This window comes from Bombus impatiens, unplaced genomic scaffold (assembly GCF_000188095.3).
Source record: "Bombus impatiens unplaced genomic scaffold, BIMP_2.2 scf_0132, whole genome shotgun sequence".
Taxonomy (NCBI): Eukaryota; Metazoa; Arthropoda; class Insecta; order Hymenoptera; family Apidae; genus Bombus; species Bombus impatiens.
The window spans coordinates 104,613-116,693 of record NT_176551.1 but is presented as its reverse complement, the minus strand read 5'-3'; the positions used below and the strand labels follow the sequence as shown (position 1 = coordinate 116,693).

Here is a 12,081-nt window from a genome sequence, read left to right as displayed (position 1 = left end):
CGTAAACAATTCTAATTGGAAGGCAATCCAGCAACGAGTTCCATTCGTAGATCGAGCTGCTTTTTCCATGAAATTCCTGACAATCGTTCGGGAAAGAGATGCAGTGGGCGAGGATAAAGAGAAGCGACTCGTTTACCGAATATCTCATTCGGCTTTTCGCTAATTTCGCTGTTTGCGAAAACAATTTCATCGTTAGAAAGCTGATTAGAGAGAATTTGCTCTAGCACCGTCTAGTACCGTTGCTAATTGACGAACGAGTTCCAATCGAATCGTTGAATTGGTTTCCACCTTTTGTGAAAGAGTGTTGATTAGAACGAATTGTAGAGCGAGTTTTAAATCAATAAAAATGTACTCGTTATCTCTCCCTCCTGTGATCTTCGTATGCGACGTACTCCGGTGAAAAGAGATTGACGCGCGTAAACGACATTTCCAGATAAACGCGTTTAAAGTTACGCACCCCATAACGCGTTTATCCGTTTTCTTTTCAGCTGTGTTACGTATTTCATTTGAGCTTGGTGAGAGTATCTACACAACACGTGTGGTTCATGTTTCATTTTTCAGCAACGAAGCTTGCGCATACAACCGATTAAAGGTGTATCGTAATTTGCATTAACGTAACACGTCGTTACCTATTTTCATTATGAATATTCATTATCGTACATGAAAGTTGCAACACTTTACCGACCGATAGCCGATTAATCGGCTTTTTGTCGCCGACGCTTACCGACCGATAGCCTAATAATCGGCTTTTTATCGCCAACAATCTTTCTTATTATTTGAACAGTAATTTGTTATTTAGTACTAAGGTACCTCGCTCGGTTGCGTCAGTTGCGTTGCTTCGTAAGCCCCAACAGTTTTATGCCAATTTGAAAAACTTACCGTTCGCGATGAACGAAAAGAATGGTATCGGAGAGTCTAAACCGAAACAGAGCCAGCGCCAGGGAGAATCTGCGCCTGAGTTGCCGGTCGGACGCGCGTATACTGTTGAACCGCTATCGGTCGGTAAAGTGTCGAGTATCGTAGAAAATTGGGTTTGCTATCGTTGCAAACAGCGTACCTTTGTTTATAAAACATGAAGGTGAAAGGGTGAAAATCGATTTTTTCGCAACTTTAATTTTTCTACTAGAACACGTCACGTATTAATTCTGGATCCGCAGTATTTTCATTTAATAAGAACGTGGACAGCTGTGATACGGAAGACAATTTATCTTTCATACAAATAATAGGTACGTTTGAGTGAAATATTAATCTCGAATGAGATTACGGAGCGGTTAATCATAGTCGCAATTACCACCAGAGCAACGGTTATCCGTGAAAGTTGTTTAGGTAGTTTGACGTAGCTTTTTCTGTGATATACATACGCTCTAATACGAGCACGTATGAAGTTGATGTGCAAAAAGTTGGAATCAACTCATACGGTTATATGTTATTTTTATCTCAAACGAATTACGTTAAATACAAATTTCAAACGTGTACGTGTATATGAGCATTTCAGTGGATTTTTATTAATAACACTGATTACTACTAAGAATATATGAATTAATGGCTCGATGACTGGATAAATGATTAGAAACGATACTTGTAATATTCTCTTTTGCATTAGTAGATGTTTTGCATATCCAGTGAAATGTTAACTATTTATTTGCAATTTTATCAATGGCATATTAAAATTAAATGCGTGACTTATCCGAGTATTAAATGGTTTTAAATGTTATAGTTGAAATAAATCACGATAATATTACAATCTAAAATTTTCAAGATTCTCTTCGGTAATTCTAATTGTTCCATTCGATTCGTTTCACTTCATCGACGGAAATAATTTCAAATCTAACGTAAACCGAACGAAGCGAAAAAGTAGGAAAACCAGTTTTACGAATGCCTCGAAAAGTAAAGCCGAGCGACGGTAACACGTTTCGAGGAAATATTGTTCAACAAAATATTCTGCTTCATAACATGTTCGAAGGTCATCGAAATCAACGAAGCGTGCCCTTCTCTATGTTATCTACAGCTCGTTACGCAGACAAATCGGCTACAAAGAAATCTTGAAACGAAAAACGGCTCTGTAATACTCGACGCTTATAGATGCCAATCTTCTTATCGCATATTAATTCTTAAAAACAAATTTCCTCCTGTCGTGATATTCTATTGGGTTGGCAACTAAGTGATTGCTGATTTTGTCATTAGATGGCAATGATAATTTTATCATTAGATGGTAATGACATTAGAAGATGGTCATTACCACCTAATGACAAAATCCGCAATCGCTTAGTTGTCAACCTAATACGATAAGTCTAACAAAGGTTAAAATCTTCCTGAAACCTTTCTGTTTGCAATTACGTAACTAATTTATGTTCTACGAAAAGTAAGTAAAGTTTCTGTGTATTTTCAAAGAATAGCGTAAAACGTAGAGCAGAGACGTATTATACATTATCGTAGATAATTATTTGGACGCTCGATGTTATCCGATGAAAAGTCAAATATTTATATTATATTTTCAATATTATTTATGGAAGGATACTTCTTTATGTCTAATTCTCTACATTTTGTCACAAACTGAGATGAAATGTTCTGTTGAATTTAAATTGAAACAAAAAATACACTTGCACCGATTAAATTCCATCATTGTGTCTAATAAATAGTTGACGCTCGATCAAATCTACAGGGTGGTTGGTAACTGGTGGTACAAGCGGAAAGGGGGTGATTCTACGCGAAAAAAAAAGTCGAAAATATAGGATAGAAATTTTTCGTTTGAGGCTTTGCTTTCGAGAAAATCGACTTTGAATTTTCGCTCGGTACGCGTGCACTTTATCACGTCTCGTTATAACGAATCTCGCTGTGGATTTTTAAAAACATTTAAGAAAAAATAAAAAATTAAAAAAAATTTTTATTCTATATTTTCGACTTTTTTCCGCGTAAAATCACCTCCTTTCCGCTTGTACCATCAGTTACCAACCACCCTGTATATAAACTTTTAGATTATGGCTGGAAACACATGTTCTAATTACATGTGTATTCCAAGACAATTTGTCGCTTTTGATCGCATCGATCCAAAGTTTAATCTCTCTTTTTCCTTTAGCAACAGAAAAGTCGTCCTAACATTGAACATATCTTCACATTGAACAGTTTAACTTAGTAAAAATTGTATTTAAATTGTATAAAAATTGAATGAAAATTGACAGTTAGGGCATTTTGAATATAACCGATAAATAGAAGATACTTTGAAATAGAAAGTGCCCCATTGAACAATTAAACATTTTTATTAGAACATCAATAAAACAAAATGAGAAGAAATCTTGCATCTAACGGTGCACTGTGTTAAAACACTTTAAACATAAATATGGCTCATCGATACAATCTGGACAATAAGTGGTCACCTTTTTGGTTCGATTCTTAGCAATTTTTCATCCCAACTGTTTAACATTTTTTTCATACCACTCTCTGCAAAATTGTCGTGCCAGGTATGCTTGCCCTTCTTTCTTCTGCATTTCGTGTCGCAATCTTTGTCGAATAAGTATATTTGACGGCTCTGGCGAATGGCACTGCGTAAGGTGCATTGCGAGTGCCATTCTAAAATCTGATAACTTGATTTTTGTTTTTGTTGCTTGTTTATAGAATATCATCGCGTTTGAAATTGATGTATCTAACAATAACTCTAAATCTAATTTTATATACCACTTGAGGGTTCTTTTATGTGCTGTAGAATATGCTATCATTCGATCCGATAAATCTACAGCACATTTTCCTCTCTTGTAATCTACACTACCATTGGTTTATCGCAAACATAATTTTCTTTGCAGACCTGTACCATTTCAGCCGAACGTTTCGTCGAAATCATAAGAATAATCATAATACTGTTTACTAATATCTTCTACACGTTTCAACAATATATTCCGCGCGTTTTGCCTACGACGAAATAACGAAAGTGAATGGTTTGTTGAAATAAATAAATCCTTGTTACATGTCCCTATCAACTGTTATCAAGGCGCCACGGTGGTCACCCGTGACCACCAATAAGATGAACGGTCCATCGGGGAAGAATTGTTGTCTTACATCATCAATTTATTATTATTTTTCCATTATATGCTTTGAATAATAAAAATACTCCCGTGGTGTCCTGAGCGAAACATGCGATTTCGGCGTGGCAGTCAAAGTGTTAATATCAAACATTGTTTTTCCCAATCTACATATTTACTTACTGTATACGCGGTTACTTGAAATACGATCAGAGACGGAAATTATATCGAAGATCTTTACGCAAAGCATATTTTATACAGAATGTCCCAGTTTTTCCTGCGGAACTTTGCCAATTATGCTATAAGCAAAATTAATGAAAAATGTTATATGCACACAGGCTCTTAAGTGGTTTTCTAAAAAGTTGTAACAAAAATGCGAAACGATGTAATAACCACTGGTGTTTCGCTCTATTATTCCATATGTTTACATAAATTCTAAGGTTTACCCAAAGAGATCGTTGATTTGGTTTACCAGTCATGCAATGATTAAACGATCTTCAACGAGGATTAATTTCTTGGCCACTGACATCACCAGATATTAAACCAAAGAATTTTTACTTGTGAAAGAAGTTTATCATATTATCGGTATATTATTAAACCCCGTTCCCGTTCCAATTAAGGAAAATGAACAGCAAATTAGTCGTGCGATAGATTCTATTGCCCGTAGATGTTAGTCTTACGTTCGTAATAACGGACCACATTTTGAAATGGAATTAGAATATGAACCGACGTTCTATTCCTGTGCGGTATATAAGTGGTTTTTCTTATGTTTACTTATAGAATATACTGGTAAAGTTCTGCGGGAAAAAATTTGCGATATCCTGTATGTTTGTAATGATTTCGAGTGTCCAAATACTTATACACGATAGTGTAGTTCTGTGATGGCTGTGCAGAAAGAAAGGAAGCGTATATCGTGTGTCTAAACCGGCTTGGCGTTCTTCGATATCGTAGAAAGTCCACGAGATTATTTTACGGCGATATTCGAAACTCTCTGCGGCAAAAGTAAAAGCGATCGATGAAAATCTGCTGTTGCGGAAGGTAATAAAACACAGAAACACAAGCTATAAACCTATCGTGATGGCAGTCGAACAACTGATAGTGACAGGATAAACGAGCTTTCAATGTACAGTGTAAAGAACGAAGTAAAGTAAGCGGAAAAATTGTAACAAATCCGTTGCACAAAGATTGTTGAATTCTTTTTTGGCTAATTCAGCTACACAAAATTGGAGACGTACAGACTTTCGTGACCGATTGCAAATACATATGCAGCATGTCCAGTATAATTTGGTCAACGGATTGGAGGATTGTTCTATGTGCAAAAGTATAATTAAGAAAATTCGAAAATATGATAAACGTGTGAAGAATATTCGAACTTGGCTAATTATCGGGTTAATATGAATAAGTAATCAGAGATAGGTTATTCTACATGCGAAAATAGATCCAAAATGTGGAATAAAACTTTACCGTTTAACCCATTCACTGCCAGGCAAATTTTATTAGTTGTAGATATAGTACTAAAATGGCATTTACATTAATTTGAAAATGAAAAAGAAACCACTACGTAGCTTTACTGAATAAAATTCCTGTCACGGCATCGAAAACTACGAGATATCTCGTAGTTGGCAGTGAATGGTTTACGGTTCGATCTTCGAGAATATAGAATTTCAACGTGTTTCATCAAGCGTATGATAAGCGTTTAAACTTATCTTTCCCGGAAATAGAGCTTTGAGAATAGAAATAGAGATATAGGGTTCTATATTTGAACCGCTTATTTCAATGTCTAGATCATTTCCAAAAAAAAGAGACAATTTGCATAATGAATTTACATCGAAAGCCTGTGCCAGGGTTTGCGCGAATAAAGGAAGAGAAATTCCGTAGATACGACAGAAAAATAGCTGAATAAACAAGAGGGTGGGCGAATTCGAGAAAGACCGTTTTTCGAGAGTCTGTCCAAAGCAAAATCTTTTAATGGCGGAACAAAGACCAGAAATCCATTCCTCTTTTCTTTTTTCGTCTCGTTCCCCCCTTCGCTCTCCTCTCTCGTTCTCCTTGTTCCGCTTTTCAACGTTACGGCACGGAATACAGCAGCTCGTCGTCGGACTCGTTAACGTTTGATTCATAATTCAAGATCGTAATTGTTCGAGAGCTGCCGGAATAAAAATCGCGAGTTATTCTCTCTCTCTTTTTTCTTTTTTCCCCCTCCCTTTTCTCTCTTCGCAGGATCGTTTCGACGAACAGCGCCCCGACGTACAACTTTACAGACTCGAATCGTTCCCCCTTTTTTTTTGCCAACGAATTACAACTGTAACATGGAATTTCATGTAAGCGTCAGGTGACAATACACCACGGAAATACGATGGAGCAACACGCTCCTCTTTTCTCTCTTTTCCTATAAGCGATTTTCAAGTGTTCGATATACCGTGTGGCTCGTAAATAACGATGTGTTCTAGCTGAATATACAGGATGTCCCGCATAATGTGGTCAGTAGTGAAACGACTAGAGGATGATCATACATTTAAAAATAAGTGGAAAATGGATGGTTTTTGAAAATGGTGCGAGTCCATTTTCCTTTGTTTCGAATTGGGCTATTTACGTTTTCATTGATTGACAAATTCTGGCAACGTCTACTTGGCTTATTCGCGTCTCTATGTGTTTAAATATACAGGGTGATTGGTAACTGGTGGTACAAGCGGAAAGGCGGCGATTCTACGCGAAAAAAGAAGTCGAAAATATAGAATAACAATTTTTCGTCTGAGGCTTTGTTTTCGAGAAAATAGACTTTGAATTTTCGCTCGATACGCGTGCGGTACGTTATAACGGATCTCACTATAGATCGTTGTCTCGATGGAAAAATTAAAAAAAAAAATTGTTATTCTATATTTTCGACTTCTTTTTTCGCGTAGAATCGCCGCCTTTCCGCTTGTACCACCAGTTACCAATCACCCTGTATATTTAAACACATAGAGACGCGAATAAGCCAAGTAGACGTTGCCAGAATTTGTCAATCAATGAAAACGTAAATAGCCCAATTCGAAACAAAGGAAAATGGACTCGCACCATTTTCAAAAACCATCCATTTTCCACTTATTTTTAAATGTATGATCATCCTCTAGTCGTTTCACTACTGACCACATTATGCGGGACATCCTGTATATTCAGCTAGAACACATCGTTATTTACGAGCCACACGGTATATCGAACACTTGAAAATCGCTTATAGGAAAAGAGAGAAAAGAGGAGCGTGTTGCTCCATCGTATTTCCGTGGTGTATTGTCACCTGACGCTTACATGAAATTCCATGTTACAGTTGTAATTCGTTGGCAAAAAAAAAGGGGGAACGATTCGAGTCTGTAAAGTTGTACGTCGGGGCGCTGTTCGTCGAAACGATCCTGCGAAGAGAGAAAAGGGAGGGGGAAAAAAGAAAAAAGAGAGAGAGAATAACTCGCGATTTTTATTCCGGCAGCTCTCGAACAATTACGATCTTGAATTATGAATCAAACGTTAACGAGTCCGACGACGAGCTGCTGTATTCCGTGCCGTAACGTTGAAAAGCGGAACAAGGAGAACGAGAGAGGAGAGCGAAGGGGGGAACGAGACGAAAAAAGAAAAGAGGAATGGATTTCTGGTCTTTGTTCCGCCATTAAAAGATTTTGCTTTGGACAGACTCTCGAAAAACGGTCTTTCTCGAATTCGCCCACCCTCTTGTTTATTCAGCTATTTTTCTGTCGTATCTACGGAATTTCTCTTCCTTTATTCGCGCAAACCCTGGCACAGGCTTTCGATTCGATCGTTGGATAGATCTTGGCGCGCTTATAACGAGCGAACGAACAGAGAATGGAAAGTATAGAGACAGAGAAGAAAAGGTATGGGGGGACGTGCGTGGTTGTTACGTTGCAATTACGAGACGGTTTTTCTATCTGCGATAACTGTTGCACATTACCAAGCACTTGTTTTTACCAAACATTTTTGTTAAATTTTTCTTTCTTCTGCAAAATTACGGACGTAGACCGTCACGAATGAGAAACATAAATTACTATGTATTACATTTCCCTTCTTTTTTTTTATAGAACAGCGGTTTTTAGGTTAGACACGCTATATATCAATTCCATATCAAAATATATGTTTCTATCGTCGTATCGAGCATTTCAAAAATATTAATAAGACGAATAATGAACAATTTACAAATTAAATCAACATGACATTGATTTTGTGAAACTCGAAGTTTATTTAAAAAAAAGGATATATGCAAGGTGGTTGGTAACTGGTGGTACAAGCGGAAAGGGGGTGATTCTACGCGAAAAAAGAAGTCGAAAATATAGAATAACAATTTTTCGTTCGAGGCTTTGTTTTTGAGAAAATCGACTTTGAATTTTCGTTGTCTCGAATTTTAAAAATTAAAAAAAAAAAAAATTTTTTCCCCCTGTACCACCAGTTACCAACCACCCTGTATATAGCGTATTGCTTAACCGCATTTCTCGTTGCGTTCTATAACTTTAAGCCATCTATCAGGCAAGATGCAGTCGTCAGGACGTGTTTCTGTCTCATTTACTAATTGCAAGTGAGCATCGGATAAGGCATGTTGCATCGATCTGAAACCGGTAGCAATCCGAAGGGGTAACGTCTAGCGAATAAGCTGTGAGACATCCAAGCCAAGACTCGTGATGTCTTTTGTCGCAGAAGCACCATGTGTCCCAACGTTGACACGCGGTAATTTTGTAGAACGTTCTCCTTTGTCAATGCCCTGACAGTTGCATCTTGTTTAAGGACAATCAGCCAATATCTTTCGCTGATGGAATTCATCGCATGCCTGATGTATGGCTTAACGTTATAGAAAGCAGCGTCACAGAGAAATGTCTTGATCCAACAACGCGCGATATGTTTAAAAATAAGCTTCGTCGTTTTTAAACTTGACATTTTACCGACCGATTAATCGGTTTTTTGTCGCCAACGTTTACCGACCGATAGCCTATTAATCGGCTTTTTATCGCCGACAATCTTTCTTATTATTTGAGCAGTAATTTGTTATTTAGTACTAAGGTACCTTGCTCAGTTGCGTCAGTTGCGTTGCTTCGTAAGGTCCCACAGTTTTATGCCAATTTGAAAAACTTAACGTTCTCAATAAACGAAAAGAATGGTCTTGGAGAGCTTAAACCGAAACAGAGGCGGCGCCAGGGAGGATTTGCGCCTGAGCTGCCGGTCGAACGTGCGTATGCTGTTGAACCGCTAGTGGTCGGTAAAGTGTTAATATTTTCAAATTGTACCGACTGTTTTGCGAAATGCTTGCAGACCATTCGAATGTACTTGGTCGATCTTCCAACTTACTTGCCACGTACGCACCTTAAAGAGTACGAAAGAGAATAGGGAATCGATGATTAGTCGGAATAGTAAGCGCGTCTTTCTTCTTCTTCTTCGTTCATTTCGACGACAAAGTTTGTCGATGGTCAGGTTTCTGCGGTAATTAACAATCGCGATTACCACTCGACCAATCAAAGACCACCGCATTGCGTCAGTACGCGCGGCGAGGTATATCGCAAGGTACCGCCTTGTAACTTTCCTCGCCAACCATCCCTCGCTACTCTCGCTACTCTCGCTATTTCTCTCGCTCATTCCTCTTGCTCATTCCCCTCGCCACCCACCGCCTACCACTCCTCTTTACTCCCCCTGACCTCTACGCGTTCTTCCCTTCCCACCCCACTTGCCGCCGCTCTTACCGCCCTTCATGCTCCTGGCAACTAGCGATGGGCTCAAGTACGGTGCATCGCTAGAAAGAAGACTAAGAAACGCGAGTCTGATCGATTATTTCGTGTAGACTGGCTACCTAAGCCGACTCATAAAGCTAAGCGCGCATATACCTGGAAGTGCCACATATATAAATAAGATAAAATTACTGTCTTCTTTGCAATTAAGTCTTCTATATAGCAATGCAGTTACTGTGAATTTATGTTATAGTTACACACTACCGCTTAAAAATGTATGCATATTCGCTTACTTCTCATAGAAATAATGAATTAGTTAGAAAATTACAAAGAGAAAGACTGTGCATGATTTCAACGGAGCTGTCGTACGATATCACCATATGATAAAGTTTGTTTTTAAAATCTATATACATTGTCCAAATCCGCTTTAAAAATATATTTCAAATATTTCAAATACTGATAACATAAGCTAATAATGTTAATAATGAAAATGCACTTCAAAATGCATAGCATAATAAATACGTAGGATAAAAAGCTTAAAAGAATAAGTACATATTGAACTTGATCCCATCACTACTGGCGGCAAGTCTCGCTCCCTTTTAGTCGGCTTCGTTCTTTTCCTTCCCTTCTCGAAGCTCAGCGCCCCGACCTCCTCAACCTCAACCTCGACGTCGACATTGACGTCGCCGTTACGTTCTCTGCCATTACTATCACTATTACCAGTCGCCGTTACCGGCTACGTCTCCGTCATCGTCGCTAACCCTTCGTGTCCTCTCTTGTGTCTTTGAGTCGCAATTCGACACGATTTAATTAAACGTTTAGTTATGAAAATTGATAGACAGCAGCGTGGCGTACAACCGAGCCAGTAGTAGCAACGGTGTTAACACTTTACCGACCGATAGTCGATTAATCGATTTTTTGTCGCCGACGTGTACCGACCGATAGTCTATTAATCGGCTTTTTATCGCCGACAATCTTTCTTATTATTTGAACAGTAATTTGTTATTTAGTACCAAGGTACCTCGCTCAGTTGCGTCAGTTGCGTTGCTTTGTAAGCCCCCACAGTTTCATGCCAATTTGAAAAACTTACCGTTCGCGATAAACGAAAAGAATTGTATCGGAGAGTCTAAACCGAAACAGAGTCGGCGCCAGGGAGAATCTGCGCCTGAACTGCCGGTCGGACGTGCGTATGCTGTTGAATCGCTAACGGTCAGTAAAGTGTTAAGTATCAGATTACATATTTTCGTGCAACGTGTATCCACAACAATCGCGGTACAATCGGCTGGGATAGACCGATTCTACGTGAACAGATAAGAAGAAAATAAGAATAATAAATGCAGTGGAATTTGTTCGTTCGCTTACGAGAAGATAAATTTGGGAAATTTGTCAAGTACATTTGTACTTGGCAACGGTATGATAGAAGTTTCTCTGTAACTGCGATCGAGTACTCTGATATGATAAAAAACTGAAACGGGGGACATATTTGCATCGCTGGACACGTTCCATGTTTTTTTGTAACGGCTATCCGATTCCAACTTACAAATGCCAATTACTGGTACACTTATTGCTGTATGAAAAAAAAATGTTCAGACAGCGCTTTAATGGTTTCGAGGGAGACGTAATCTGGGGTAATCAGTTTTTGTGCGGATGGATGCAGAACACGGAGGTCGTACGAAGATGACATGCGTTTACTTAAATGAGATTATATCATTTTTATCGGATTAATAAAAATAAAAGTTGAAGTATCCAGCAAATTAATAATAATAATAGCTGCCCGATGTGAGTAGATTAATAATTTTATATGAGAAATGCGACAGAAATTACGACTGCGTTTAAAAAAACGTATGTCGAAACTCGAATTCAATTGCTGTGTAAACATCTTCTTCGCACAACAGATAGTTACGTCAGTTACACCAGTAATTCCTATTTATAGATTAAAACCAGACAAACTTCTTTGTACAAACTTGTTTCCTAATAAGATCTGTGTAAACATAAATTTCTAGTTCTTCGGGTTTCTATCGTGTTTTTACCTGTGCCCTGACGTCTCGTCGATATTTCCGGTTACCGAAACTGCTCCACGTCTGTCCCGAAGAAACGAACTCGAGTAGAAAACCCAAGAACCAAAAACAAATATATAGTCGTTTAATCGTCGTGAAAGTTTCGAATCTAAAACGATCGGATCATATGCGTGATCTCTATAGAATCGAACGATACGTTTGTTCCAGAGGTGACGATGTACAACGATCGATCGAGCTGCTGGACAAAGTGCTCTCAGAGTACGACGAGCACGAAGCAGAGGGCGAAGGTGGTGGAGGCGTCGGCGTCGGCAGTGGCGGTGGCGGCGGCGGTGGCGGTGGCGGTGGCGGCGACGG

The 12,081-nt window shown here is 38.6% G+C and overlaps 1 protein-coding gene across 1 annotated transcript in view; it reads left to right on the top strand.

Moving 5' to 3' along the window:
- The window catches only part of LOC100748400, a 57,645-nt gene that overhangs the window by 18,508 nt on the left and 27,056 nt on the right, over window positions 1–12,081 (top strand). The window contains exon 4 of the mRNA XM_033318966.1: window positions 11,935–12,074. Within this exon, the coding sequence (XP_033174857.1) occupies window positions 11,935–12,074 (140 nt within the window). The remainder of the gene's footprint in view (window positions 1–11,934; window positions 12,075–12,081) is intronic.